Below are 15311 nucleotides of genomic sequence, written 5' to 3'. Positions count from 1 at the left end.
GCTTTTAATCCCAGGTCTGCTGGGGATTGACTTTGGGCAAGTTAGTTAGCCTCTCTGTACTCTACTTATAAAGTAGGGTTAACTGTACATACCCTACAGGGCATGATAATCATTAAATTAAATAATGCACATAAAATGGTAAGTATGGTACTTGGTGTATAATGAGCACTTAATAAACATTTGTTATTACTGGCAGTAATTATTCAGGGGTATGTTTAGTGATGTTATAAATGTAAGAGGAACCCAATTGTGGTCTCTCCTTTTGGGATAAAACATTAGTCCCAAGATCCTAATTCTCCACATTCTCATTAGTACGCCGTAGATAGTCTCATGAGTGTATCGTAGGTATTCGGCAGCTAGAGAATCTTGGGCCTGGGTCCCTCTTGGTAACATGTTGGGGGTATTAAGAGCACATTTACTTACTCTTCTAGGCCTTGTGGTCCTTTTGGGTGCTTAGGGGGTATATTTCCTAGAGAAAAATTAACCTGCTGGTCAAGGGGTAATACGCACAAAACATAAAACTAAGTTAATAGAGTATGCATCATGAAACCAGATCCAGTGGGTTTGGGAGATAGTGAAAAAGGAGTAAATAAAAATCCCTGAGGGGAATAAAGAACAATCTGCCTTCATAGGCTACCTTCCAGCCTGAAATACTTCATGGCCTTCAACATATGTGACATCCACCAGGACAATTTTTTGTCTTCTGCCCAGAGATTATTGATTGTGGCATCAGCCCTCCCAGAATTTACCAGAAGTCTTAGGACAGAAGGAAACGTGCTGATCCAACAGAAGGAAATTAATGCAAGAGCACAGTGTTTGCTATATGGAAGCCCTTAGTAAATGTTAATTGGTATTACATTGTCTCTCTCTCTATATATATATATATTTTTTTAATCATATATTTAGCAGTAGTGTCAACGTGGACCTACCCAGTCTTTTCTTTCCACTTTCACACAACAGGCTCAGAATTACTGAGATTAGTTCATCTTACATTAACACAATGAGATTGAGTTCATCTCACGTTAACACATTTGACTCAGAAGTGTGCAGTCTCCTTATCCTGGTCACACAGACCCACACCGTTAGTGTAGGTGTGAATCAGTGAAAGGCTTATGCAGGCTTCAAGAGAAAATAGAAAACAAATGGAGTAGAGAACTTGGTTAATTCACCAGCTAAGATATGAGATATATCAGATGTGTAGTTAGACTTGAGATATATTTGCTGTCATTTATTTGCATATATTTGCACTTTTAGAACTAAACATAAGAGTGTTCATAAGACACAATAAAAGAATCTAAAAGTGGCTAATTTAGAAGATGTTTTGGACTTGATTTTGCAAATATGTGGATTTGTATCTAACTTGAAATTCATTTCAATCCATGAAATTATACTGGGAAGACTTCCTTAGAATTGTTGAGAGTCTTTCCTGCTCAGCTCCTCCCCATGTTAAAAATGGATTGCTGTCTGAGTGATCTGTCATTCCCAGCCAGAGTCGACATGGGAGCCTTCAGACTTCTTTGGAGCCTGTACAGTTAGGATTTGTACCGAAAAATGCTTCGCTGGTACGTGTACATAAAGTGAGAATACATGCTACGGTCTCCCAAAGTTAGTAAACTAAATCCTAAATATTAATGGTCTGTAGCAAGGGATCACTTTTGATTACTTAGTTATCAAAAGTTATTAGAAAAATGCCTGCCCCTTTCTGTCCACAGAACAGATTGAGGACTTGCTGTCAGAGGCAGAAAGAGTTGAACGTGCATTGATCATATGCACTTGATTTTAGAAAGATCTTAACTGGTAACATTTCTGAAATTTTTCCAATCGCCACAATATTAATTTTAAAAATCTTAAATGTAAGTTTTCTTTCCGTTGCAGTATACATAGACATCATTTTTATTACTAATTAATAACTAAGGATATAGGAGTTAAACTTCTAAATTAATTTGAGGCATTTCTCCTAGTTGAGTCATGAATTATTATGAAGCTCATCTGCTTTCTCATATTATAGCAGTCCATACTCAAGGTTGATCTCACTGTGTCTTCAGATAGTGGTTTTTGTTTTCTGTAAGCATTCAAAATAGTAAACAAAGGAGTAATTGTGATACATCTCTACAATAGTTTTATGGGCCAATTAAAATGCATACAAAAGATTTTTTTAAACGAATGTGATATTATAAACAAAAAGACAAGGTATGAAGTCATTTGTAGATTTCCTCAGCTATATGAAAATAGGATGGAAAGCAAAAATGCCAAATTATTAGGCTCCAGCTTCCTGGTCTTTTATATATTTCTCTTCACTTTTTCTATTATTGGCACGATTGCTTTTAGCAATACATCCCATAAGGCAGGGATTTTTGTCTGTTTCATTTCCTAGAAATGTGCCTGATACAGAGTAGATGCCAAATGAATCTTTTGCTGAATGAATGAATGATTAATAGAAAATTGGTATTTATTGAATATGTGCATTTTGAATATTCAGTAAACTTTTTAAATTTAAAATTTAGGAAGGTGAGAGAAGTACTCTTTACATTGACTATGAACTTAGAAAATGAGACATTTTTTCCTGAATGTAGAAAGTAATCCATTGGAAGTTAAAGCAAACTGATATTTAAAATTTGATTTTTAAAAACTTTCTCTTAAATTTCCTTCATAGATTCTTCAATTCGAAGATATCTTGGCCAATGCTTCCTACCGAGAGCACTTTCGAACATACATGGAAAGGATGGACAAGAGAGCTCTGATTAGCTTTTGGGAGTCTGTGGAATATTTAAAGAATGCTCACAAGGTAGGATGTATAGGCCCAAAGGAATATTAATCACTAGCTGATGAAAACTTGTATGTTAGGCAGTATGTCTGTGTTTCTTAAGCTGTAAGATAGGATACATTAAAAGAATACTTTAAACCAAATATATTATCGGCATTATGTTCTAGCCCATGATGGTAAATAGAATTAGATTTCATTTTTACAAAAAGTGCTTTTGAATGTGTAGTCAAGGAAAAAAGATTTACAAATATTCCCAATTATTGAATTTAGTTTCAGGTAGTTATTTTTTTAACCCATTATAAAAAAGGCATATACTTATTACCCACATGGCTGTTACAATAAATTTGGTCTTATCACCTATACTTCAATCTCATAACCTTGTTATTTTTAATATCATAATGTGCACATTTTACACAACTGTCCTCCTTTTATTTAATTTAAAATATGATTATGTTAAGCAAGACAAAAAATAATTTTTGGTTACAGATGCCTATTACAGCACAAAGCCCAACAATAAGCATTGTGTTTTGCACTTGGCAAGTTCTCGATATATATTTAAAAGTTAAATTGAAGAATGTGAAATATATGTGTGTGTATATATATATGTCTAAAAACATATATAACAATATGTACAACATATATAATACATGCATTTTGAGAGGCTTATTTATTTTTAACATTTTTATTGGAGTGTAATTGCTTTACAACGGTGTGTTAGTTTCTGCTTTAAAACAAAGTGAATCAGGTATACATGTACATATATCCCCATATCTCCTCCCTCTTGCGTCTCCCTCCCACCCTCCCTGTCCCACCCCTCTAGGTGGTCACAAAGCACCGAGCTGATCTCCCTGTGCTATGCGGCTGCTTCCCACTAGCTATCTGTTTTACATTTGGTAGTGTATATATGTCCATGCCACTCTTGAGAGGCTTATTAAAGTAAGCATAAACAGCACTATGTACATTAAATTACTCATTTGCACTTCATATGAATGTTGCTAGGGCTGAATACCAACTTAAAATACATCATAAATTACAAACTACTTTGGTTAAGGAACTAAATCCAGTCTCATAGTATTTTTAAATCTTCTTAGGAATGTCTTTCATTGTTCATTTATAAGCCACAAATTACCTCATTTTACTCAATATTATATTTGCCAAATTTATTACATATATTATTTACCAGACTTGACTACAAGCTTGACTTTTGGCTGCTCTCAGAGGAATATTGAAAAGAGCAATTTAAAAAATTTTCCTAAACTACTGAAAACAAGTTGAAAAATGTCAGTGCAATAAGAGGATATAGCTTCCTCAAATAGCTGTATTTTGACCTAGCAACACTGATTTGGATGTAAAACTTCGGGATTGTTTGTTATATTCATAATATTCGTTAAGTCGTTTGTCTTCATCTTTTGCTACCGTCGAAGACTTTTCATAACATTTCTAGAGTTAATAAGTTGTCTCTAGCGGCAGTGTAAAGGTTATGTTGATGAGATGTTTGCCCTTCCGAATGAGGCCTAGTACACTTAGGCGGAGGCCTCGTTTAAGACCAAGCTGTGTAATACAAGCTTGATTACAATGTAGTAAGTCATCACTCTGAAGAATATTTCTCTTGCTTTCTTTAATTATACAATTATTATTTTTGTGGTACGCGGGCCTCTCACTGTTGTGGCCTCTCCCGTTGCGGAGCACAGGCTCCGGACACGCAGGCTCAGCGGCCATGGCTCACGGGTCCAGCCGCTCCGCGGCATGTGGGATCCTCCCGGACCGGGGCACAAACCCGCGTCCCCTGCATTGGCAGGTGGACTCTCAACCACTGCGCCATCAGGGAAGCCCTAATTATACAATTATTATATTGACTTTCTTCTGGAGTGAGAAGTTGGCATTTCTAATTATTTTTACTAGATGAAAAAGTCATACTGAATTTAGCTGATCAATTGTATTCCTGTGGAACTGAGATTTATGAGAAGGAATCCACTGCAAGAAGAGAACTGTTCTCATTCTTATTTTTTTTCCTTCCAGCATTAAAAAGAAATTACATTTGTTAACTGTTCAACGTAAAGTGTTCCTTTTAAGGAGCCAGTTGTTTTTCCAGGGTCTGACACTCACCCCTTGGCCCTGAATGTGCCCACAAAAGCCTTTGCACACTCATCCTACATTCTACATGTCTCCCTTCCACCTTTAAAATGCAGATAATTCAGAAGAAAATAGTTTTTCTCAGAGATGGTATTACTTTCTTCATCTTCCTGTCTTTTCAGAACGAAATTCCACAATTAGTTGGTGAAATTTACCAGAATTTCTTCGTGGAGAGCAAAGAAATATCTGTGGAAAAATCACTTTACAAAGAAATCCAGCAGTGTCTTGTAGGAAATAAAGGAATAGAAGTGTTCTGCAAAATCCAGGGAGACGTTTATGAGATGCTGAAGGATAGGTATTACCCTTCATTTATTGTCAGTGATCTGTATGAGAAATTGATGATAAAAGAGGAAGAAAAGCATGTCTCCCAGTTGATTTCCAACAAGGATGAAATGGTGAGTCATGTTTAACTTTCTGCTCCCTTTTGAGTGGATAAGCTTTGAATATGATTATGTGGGTGCAGATTTTGTGAGCCAGATTTGGTGTGCACCTTTATCTTTTGGCATACAGCACTTTTTTTTTTTAACATCTTTATTGGAGTATAATTGCTTTACAATGTTGTGTTAGTTTCTGCTGTATAACAAAGTGAATCAGCCATACATATACATATATCCCCATATCCCCTCCCTCTTGCGTCTCCCTCCCACCCGTCTAGGCGGTCACAAAGCACCGAGCTGTGCTATGTGGCTGCTTCCCACTAGCTATCTGTTTTACGTTTGGTAGTGTATACATGTCCTTGCCATTCTCTCACTTTGTCCCAGCGTACCCTTTCCCCTCCCCGTGTCCTCAAGTCCATTCTCTGCATCTTAGCATACAGCACTTTAAGTGGAACTTTAAGTTGAATTTCCTTGTTGCTTCTCGTCCTCACTTCTGTCTTTGTCCTTCTGACCAGCTGGGTACCGCCAGCCGCTGCTGAGTCAGAGACCGCCCCCTGCTCTGTCTGCCTGAGCCACAGCTGGGTTTGACTCCTGAAAAGTGAGGGCAGAAAATCTGTGGGGTGGGACATTTGTGACCAAGTAAGAGAATCATTAGCACAACAGTCCAGCTGGAGAACAGACAAAAAGGACGGGGAAGAAATGAGGAGAGGTAGAGGATGCAGGAGGAGTCTGCAGGAAATACTTTGGAGTTTAAAAAAAATCAGATGAAATTAAGATATTTGAAAGAAACCTTGTCCAGCCATACCTGAAGTCTGATTTTCTTATAGTGTCCTGGGTCATTTTGGATAGCCCCAGTTGCCGTCTCCCTTTTACTGCTAATGACCTATATGAGTTTGAAGGTTTTGAAGGTACAAAGGAAAAGTGTTTTAGAATCACCTTATATAGAAAGATTGTAATTTATCTTGGATTCTTTCTTTCTGTCCAGTTCACTGTATCTCAAGCCCTGAGGAATCAGGTACTTGTTCATGATGGTATTAGAAGCAGATGTCTCTGAACTGTTGGTAAATTCATTCATTCAGACTTTTGAAAAAAAGTTTTGTTACTTGGTTCTTTACATTTTCAGTGTATAAAACCACTGAGCTAATTGGTCCAAAACTCGTTACTCCTTGCATTTTATTTTTAGGATAGCACAGCTAAAACAAACCGATCTCTCTACCTCAGAAATTAAAATGGTTAATATTCAAATGTTGTGAAAAGTTTGTCCAAATTAATACCCAACAGATAAACTGAATAAGGACTTGAACTGACAGTTAATATGAAAGGTAATAAATAGTAAACAAACGTGAAAAAATGTGCATCTTCACCCAGCATTCAGAGCAGGGTGGTATGTATCACTGATCTTTTGAAAGCTCCTACTCTTTGTTGCAGTAGTCCCACTTCTAGAAATGTATCCTATGAAAAGAACTAAAATGTAGGAAAAAAAAAAGTTTATGCACAGTGGAGTTTATTTTAGGTTTTGGGAAGGCAGAAAAGCAGAATCAACCCATAGCAATAGGGATATGCCTCAGTATATTATCAATTCATAGAATACTATGCAGCCATAGCAGTTATAACTTGGAAGACTACAATACCCTCAAATATACAGCCTTGTATATTATGCGAAAAAGGCAGAATACCCTCTTGAATGTATACAAGGAGTAGGATGATGTCATAATATATATACTCATGGACAAGGATTAGAAAGAATATACAAAAATGCTTGGTGTTCTGGGATTATTAATACTTTATTTTTCTTTCAAAAATTTCTTTTACTGTTTGTTACAATTAATAAAAGTCAGACGAAAAATATCTGGAAGAAAGTTAAGGAGTAAATGAACCAGAAGACAGTTCTCAGCAGTTCTTTTCATGCTGTTGCTGCTCGTGAATCTAATTACTAATATGCTATTTGCTGGTAATCTGTTCAGGTTGTTCCAAATTCTGTAGTCCTTTATGAATCTTAAGTCACTTTCAATGCTAACCATTTTACTTGTAAAATAATCTACCTGTTGATTAGTAAAAATAAGGACTGAGCAAAGTGTATACTGAAAATACTTTCACTAGTGGGAATTTGGAAATTCTATTTTAATGTATTCGTAGGTTCTGAAGATTAAGACATGCACATCTTTTTTAAATTTATTTATTATTTTTGGCTGCGTTGGGTCTTCGTTGCTGTGCGCAGGCTTTCTCTAGTTGCGGCGAGTGGGGGCTACTCTTCGTTCCGGTGCGGTGGCTTCTCTTGTTGTGGAGCACAGGCCCTAGAGCACGGGGGCGTCAGTAGATGCAGTGCATGGGCTCAGTAGTTGTGGCTCGTGGGCTCTAGAGCGCAGGCTCAGTAGCGCACGGGCTTATTTGCTCCGGGTCATGTGGGATCTTCCCGGACCAGGACTCGAATCCGTGTCCCTTGCATTGGCAGGCAGATTCTCAACCACTGCGCCACCAGGGAAGCCCGGAAATTCTATTTTAAAGGGACACGCGTGCATTTTTCATAATATTCTTAGGAGCCCAAAAGGAAGCCAGGTCTTAGTGTTTTTTGTCAAAATTTAGGCACAGGACATTTGGGTTGAGTTGGGAAGATAACTCAGTTGCCTTCCTTGTTCTGTGCAGGTTCCCTTGGGTATACCATTTGGGAAATAGTGGTGTGGCCTTTCGCTAGGCTATTAAATGTTTCTTTTTTTTCACTGCAGTTCCAAATACCAGTTACTTTGATTCTAAATATTGATCCTTTGCTTTTTCACTTAGCTGAGAAAAAACAGTCTACTTCTAGGCTTTCTACTATGGATTCTTAGTGGAATCCAGTGCTTTGGAGCAGTGTATTGTAATGATCTAGAACCTATACTATAGGTAATACTTAGGGAATATTCCACCACTATAAGATATGGTGGTTCACGTGATGTTTTCCCCCAGGACCCGGGAGGTGAGGCTGGTGAGGAATCTGTGGATGACGGCACCAGTCGGATTAATGAACAAACCAGTTTTGCTGTAAACAAACTACGAGAACTAAATGAGAAACTTGACTATAAGAGGCAAGCTCTAAATTCTATTCAAAATGCACCAAAACCTGACAAGAAGGTAACTCTTCTGCTTTCAAAGTTGTCTTTAAAAGTTTCCATTTTTCTAATTTGATAAATAGTAGTTTTCAGTTTATGTTGAGAAGTGTTTCTTTAAAAAGAATTTCAACTCTAAGATCCATTGGCTTTTTTTGTTTTTTGTTTTTGTTTTTGCTTCTAGTATAGAATTAGCAAAGCATTTGTCTTTTATCTATTATGATTTGGGGTTCTTTCCCATCCTCAGCTGTAACTCTGTGTCTTTTGTCCGAGTTGCCTACAGTGCCTTTGGGGAAGGGGCTGAGCTTCCCCTTGTGCCACAGTTGTTTCTAGAAGTGAGTTAACTCTGCAAGGACAGTCTAAAAAATTTTTTTTCTTTTGAACACTGCAAGTACAACTTAGAGCACCTCACAGAATTATGCAAGAAATACATTGTTTCGCTAGAAACCAACAGAATTTGAAAGTTTAAAAAATGTAAACAGCATCTCACTCTGGCATTCCTCACACCCAAGGGGTGGTGTGGCTTTCTGCTTTGTGTTCATGCCTCTTTGGTCGAAAAAGGAGGCTTCCCTAATGTAGGAATGGCTGGCACTCCTCGCTTCCCCAAAGTGATCTCCTCCGGCACTTTGTGAATGTGCGTTCAGAAGCCTGAGCGATGAGTAAGTGCAGGAGGCTGTGCTGGTCACCATGAAGAATCAGTGAAACAGAGTCTAACACCTGCCCTTGGGGAGCAAATGTGCTGACTGTGGAAGCGAACATTACAGCCCTTACTGATGATAAAATGCAGGATGTGCTTCCTGCTGGCTTTCTGAGGAGGGTCCTTGTGGGCTGCATGTTTAGGAGAGTTGAACATGCAGCCATGAGGCAAAGTGGAGGCAAAGCTGCTGTCCTCCAACTAGAGTTGCATAACCTTATAGGTTTTCTCATTAAAAGAGATCCAAGGAGACGGTGAGCATAGAATTTTTTTTTAATTATTTTTTTAAATTGTAGCCAAGTATACATAACATAAAATTTACCATGTGTACAGTTCACTGGCATTAAGTATGTTCACATTGTTATATAACCAGCAGCACCATCCATCTCCAGAATTCCTTTTCATCTTGCAAAACTGAAACTCTATACCCAGTAAACAGTAATTCCCCATCCCCTTACCCCCAGTCCCTGGCAACCACCATTCTCCCTTTGCCTCTTATGAATTTAACTACTCTAAGTACCTCCTGTGAGTAGAATCATTCAGTGTTTGTCCTTTTGTGACTGGTTTGTTTCCCTTAGCATAATGTACTCAAGATTCATCCATATGGTAGCACGTGTCAGAATTTCATTCCTTTTTAAGGCTAATATTCAATTGCATGTATATACAACATTTTGTTTGTTCATTTATCCATTGATGGACACTTGGTTTGCTTCCACATTTTGGCTATGGTAAGAAATGCTGCCTTGAACATGGATGTACAAATACCTCAAGACCCTGCTTTCACTTCTTTGGGGTATTGCTGGGTCATATGATAGTTCTGTTTTAATTGTTTAGGAATCTCTGTATTGTTTTCCATAGTGACTGCACCATTTTACCTTCTCACCAGCAGCCCGTAAGGGTTCCAGTTTCTCAGTATCCTTACCGGCACTTGTTACTTTCTGGGTTTTTTTTTTTTTTTTTTTGTGGTATGCGGGCCTCTCACTGTTGCGGCCTCTCTCGTTGCGGAGCACAGGCTCTGGACCTGCGTGCTCCGCAGCATGTGGGATCTTCCGGGACCAGGGCAAGCCCGTGTCCCCTGCATCGGCAGGCGGACTCTCAACCGCTGTGCCACCAGGGAAGCCCACTTTCTGTTTTTTGATAGCATTTGTTCTAATGGGTGTGAGGTGGTATCTCATTGTGGTTTTGATTTGCATTTCCCTAATGATTAGTAATGTTGAGCATCTTTTTATGTGCTTTTTGGCTATTTGTTTTCTCTGGAGAAATGTCTATTCAAGTACGTTGCCCATTTTTGAATCAGGTTGTTTTTTGTTGTTGAGTTTTAGGAGTTCTCTATATATTCTGGATATCAGCCCCCTATCAAATAAGTGATTTGCAAATATTTTCTCCCATTCTGTGAGTTGCCTTTTTACTGTGTTGATAGTGTTCTTTGCACAAAAGTTTTAAAAATTTATGAAGTCCATTTGGCCTGTATTTTCTCTTGTTGCCTGTACCTTTGGTGTCATAGCCAAGAACTCATTGCCAATCCTGTGTCATGAAACTCCTCCATGTTTTCTTCTAAGAATTTTATAGTTTTAGCCTTACGAGTAGGTCTCTGATCTATTTTGAGTTAACCTTTGTATATGGTATTATGTAAGGGCCCAACTCCATTGTTTTGCATGTGGTGATGATCCAGTTTTCTCAACACCATTTGTGGAAAAGACTGTCCTTTCCCACTTACGGTCTTGGCACCCTTGTTGAAAATCATTTGATCATATATGCAAAGGTTTATTTCTTGGCTGTCTATTGTATTCCTTTGGTATATGTCTGTCTTTATGCCAATGGCATACTGTTTTGATTAGTGTAGCTTTGCAGTAAATTTTGAAATCAGGAAGTGTAAGTCCTTCAACTTTGTGGTTCTTCTTCAAGATTGTTTTGGCTATTCAGTTTCCCTTGAGATTCCACATGAATTTTAGGATGGATTTTTCTATTTGTGCAAAAACATCATTGGAATTTTGATAGAGATTGTGTTGAAACTGTGGATTGCTTTGGGTAGCATTGAGTCTTAGCAATATTTAGTCTTCCAGTCCATGAACATGGGATGTCTTTCCATTTACTTATGTCTCCTTTAATTTCTTTCATCAGTGTTCTGTAGTTTTCATCATAGAAGTCTTTCACCTCCTTGCTTAAGTTCATTCCTAAGTATTTTATTATTTTTATGCTATTGTAAATGGAATTGTTTTCTTAATTTCCTTTTTGAATTGTTCATTGCTGGTGTATAGAAACACAGCTGATTTTTGTGTGTTGATTTTGTATCCTGCTACTTTGCTGAATTGCATAGCATTTTAGATGGTTTCATAACTCCCAGGATGTTTTTCCTGTGACAGATTGTTTCTAAGTTGAAGGAGGAAATAATTCTAATAGAGAAAGAACGCACAGAACTTCAGCTGCACATGGCAAGAACAGATTGGTGGTGTGAGAACCTCGGTATGTGGAAAGCCTCCATCACCAGTGGAGAGGTAGGTTTGTCTGCTTTTCTTCCCAGTTTATTAGGTATTTATTTCCAAAGTTTTAAGTTTGACTTTATAAGACAAGATTTTGTTCCAAATAATTAAGGTTGGGAATAGAAAACTTACATTCATTCTTCCAGACTGCATTGGTCTTGCCTTCCTCACCCCGTATTCTCACTCTGGTTCATGACTGGGAGCTGTTACTGTGTTGCCTGGTGTAGATCTGATCTCCCTCCACTTCAGACAGAAAGTTGTCCTTGTTCATTGGAATCATAAGCAACTTCCGGATAGGAACAATTAATGTCCTTGAATTACCAAGTTACTTTTCCACTGAGGGCTGAAATAAAATGGAAAGCACTGCTTGAAATTTGGAGATGAAGAATTTTCAATGTGTTTCTGATTGATCCGTCCTGCTGACTTCAGTGGCTCAAATGTCAATAGCGCTCAGATCTTTAATAATGAATATGTTTTCCCTTGAAGTAGAAAATATTTTGCTATTCTCTGAGGGATATGGGACAATAGTTTTCAGAATACACTGTATCCCTTTTCTTTTGTCTGTAAAAATAATTTCATTTAAAGGAAAGATATTTCTATGCATTTACATTGTTAGTGTTGACAACTCCTTCCTTCCCACCTGCCCGACTGTCGAAACCTGGAGATGAAGGTCAGGTCCAGCGTACCTAGAGATGATGTTACTAAGTGAAGTAAGTGAGACAGAGAAAGACAAATATCATAATGATGTCAGTCATATGTAGAATCTAATTTTTTAAAATGATATAAATTAACTTATTTACAAAAGAAACAGACTCACAGATTTCTAAAAGAAACTTATGGTTACCGAAGGGGAAACATGGCGGTGGGGCAGAGACAAAATAGGAGTTTGGGATTGAACACACACACACTACTATATGTAAGGTACATAACCAACAAAGACCTACTGTATAGCACAGGGAACTCTACTCAATATTCTGTAATAATCTATATGGGAAAAGAATCTGAAAAAGAATGAATATATGTATATGTATAACTGAATCAGTTTGCTGTACATCTGAAACTAACACAACATTGTAAATCAACTCTACTCCAATGAAATTAATTTTAAAAAAAAAAGAGAAAGTCCGGTCCACCGTATAGCACACAAATGACAGGATCCTGAGTAAGTCATTGTGACTGTTTGGCCCCATCATTGCCTCAAATGGTTGGTCAAATACTCAGCTCCTGAGATTTGCAAGGGCCCACCTGCCCAACTTATGTGTCCATCCCTGCTTTTCCCGTCAACTCAGTGGCCTGACACTCTTACCAGGGGAAGGGCTTAGAATTCACAATCTTAAATTCCCTTCTGGTTTAGGCAGCAAAACCACGCATGTTCTCCAGGAGCCAGCCTGAAAGCACACGTGTTACGTGAGAGCTTACCAAGCGCCCTTAGTGTGTCTTTGGTGCTTGTTGAGCCTCCCTTTAAGGTGAGCTGCAGAGCCAGATACCTTTCTTGAGGGGAGGTGAGGGCAGTGGGGAGGGAAGGTTGCACAGAGCCTGGAATACCGTGTACAAACGCTTGGTCACCGCAGATGGAGTTGCCTCTGGGATGGACATCTAGGAAGGGGGGAGCTCAGGGGATGTGATGTCAAAAGGTAACAGAGGAGGCCCTTGGAGGGCAGAGAACACACATTCTGTCACCTTCTCACCTTTGCGTAGAGCTGCCTCTGACATTTCACAGTTTATTATAACTATCTTCCAAAGGCAAATACTGAGGGAGGGAGGAGAGGAGGAAAAACCCTCACGAGGCCCTTTGCCCTGGTGATCAGTTATCGCTCAGGGGCTTGCCGCGACCTTGGTCCCCGAAAAGATAACGGAAATGGACCCAGAGGGGTCACCTGACTGCCGAGAGTTCACGAAGCAGCCCCGTGTGCGAACCTGTGGAGGATGTGTTTACCTCGTGCTAGCCTCCCTGGAGCTCTGAGAGGGCTGAGCCGCCGTGAGCTGTGTGCTCGCCTCCACCCCCCGTCCTCACAGGGGCACGGTGATCCTACCTGGTGGGGCTTAGCCGGTGCTCAGCAAGTTCGCTGTCTCCTTCCCTTGCCTTTCTGTTGATTCTTCGTCTCTAATTTCGGTTCATGATGCTAATTCAAGCTTAGATTCAATGTATTTCCTTTTTGTTTCTTCTCTCATCCATTTATGTGAAGAGCAATGGTGGCTATTCTGAATTATGACAGGGTGTGTGTGTATGTGTTTTAAGAATTACCTTAAGTTGGGAGGTAGGGGAAATTAGGTCTCCCAATGTGAAATTTCTCGAAAATGGAAATCACAGCTTGTGGAATCCTGTACGAAACTGGGGAAACCCTCATCCTTCTCTGAGAGAGGTTTTGGTCTCTCACACCTGTTCGCTTCCTGTTAATTTGCTTTTTCAAGGAAACCCAGTTAGGATGGGTTTCCCAGTCTGCTATGTTAGTTTTCTTTTGCTGCACAACAAATTACCACACATTTCATGGCTCAAAACATCACCCATTTATTAGCTCACAGCTGTGTAGGTTGAAAGTCCAGCACTGTCCGACTGTTCTCTGCATTGTAAGGCTGAAATCAGGTTGCTGGCCAGACTGAGTTCTTGTCTGGAGAATCTGGGGAAAATCCACTTCCAGGTCCATTCAGGTCATTGGCAGGATTCAGTTCCTGGTGGTTGTGGGACTGAGGACTCTGTTCTTTTGCCGTCAGCACGATGTTGCTCTCAGTTCCTGGCAGCACTCCCAGACCCTTTCCGCATGGCCCTCTCCATCTTTACAGTGGCACATGTCAGACTTTTCTCGTGCTTCCTCTGATTCCTCTTCTGCTACTCGCCAGAGAAATCCCTCTGTTTTGAAAGGGCCCACATGGTTAGGATTAGGCCCTAGTTTAAGGTTGCTTGTCCATGTGGCATGCCCTAACTGTCAGAATAGAACCCATCATTTTCAAGTCCTGGGGACTGTGTGGGGCATACATGCCAGGGAGAGGGAGATCCTGGGGGACACTTAAACGTCTTGCCTACCGTATCGCTCACCGTGCTTTTCGTTGCTGTTGTGTTCGTCTGTTTTTCCAAGGTTACAGAAGACAGTGGTGAACAAATGCCCTGTTACTTTGTCATGGTAAGCTTACAAGAAGTTGGAGGAGTTGAAACTAAGAACTGGACGGTCCCCAGAAGGCTCAGTGAGTTTCAGAATTTACACCGGAAACTTAGTGAGGTATGAATTCTTGTGAACACAGATTTAGAATAACTGAAGAAGAGATTTAAGAGCTCATTTCAATTTTTACACACAAAGAGATGGATTCATCTTTCTCCTTTGCTGTTGATACTGGCAAAGTGGCATCTTCAGCTTGACGTTTAGAAATTTACTTGAAGATCAACCATCTAGTCTAGTCTAAATCCTTCAGGATAGATAATTGTCTGACCTCCGTTGTATCCCCCAGAACCCCAGAGCTGGAGGAGAGCTGGGGAGCATCGATGGCCATTGGCTTCAGAGCTGCCAGTTGTGACCCACTGCGGGTAGTGAGATCAATTCTGGGTTGCAGCAATAGAAAGAGGATAGAATATATTGCATTTCATCACATAAAGGAATTGAATCAGTAGAGTGCGGTGGTTGAGAGCACAGACTCTGCAGCCAGGCTGCAGTTTGGATCCAGTTTTGATCCTCGCTTTACTATTTACCAGCTCTGTGACCTGGACCTGTCACTCTATCTCTTTATACCTCTTTTTATTAATATCTGTATTCTACTGATATTAATAGTGCCTTCCTTACCTATCTCACA

General features: G+C 39.4%; 1 protein-coding gene across 6 annotated transcripts in view; it reads left to right on the top strand.

Moving 5' to 3' along the window:
* SNX25 (sorting nexin 25) overlaps positions 1-15311 on the top strand; it is a 110280-nt gene that overhangs the window by 78571 nt on the left and 16398 nt on the right. For all 6 annotated transcript variants that reach the window (XR_003794144.1, XR_003794142.1, XR_003794145.1 and 3 more), the window contains exons 8-12: positions 2654-2785; positions 5020-5292; positions 8218-8382; positions 11415-11546; positions 14606-14746. Coding sequence is in view for 1 of the 6 variants with exons in the window: in XM_029226225.1 (XP_029082058.1) it covers positions 2654-2785; positions 5020-5292; positions 8218-8382; positions 11415-11546; positions 14606-14746 (843 nt within the window). In the remaining 5 variants the exon portion in view is untranslated. The remainder of the gene's footprint in view (positions 1-2653; positions 2786-5019; positions 5293-8217; positions 8383-11414; positions 11547-14605; positions 14747-15311) is intronic.

This window comes from Monodon monoceros, unplaced genomic scaffold (genome assembly GCF_005190385.1).
Source record: "Monodon monoceros isolate NGI ecotype Baffin Bay Population unplaced genomic scaffold, NGI_Narwhal_1 Super_Scaffold_17, whole genome shotgun sequence".
Taxonomy (NCBI): Eukaryota; Metazoa; Chordata; class Mammalia; order Artiodactyla; family Monodontidae; genus Monodon; species Monodon monoceros.
Note: the sequence above shows the minus strand (reverse complement) of the source record. Positions and strands in the feature narration are given on the sequence as shown.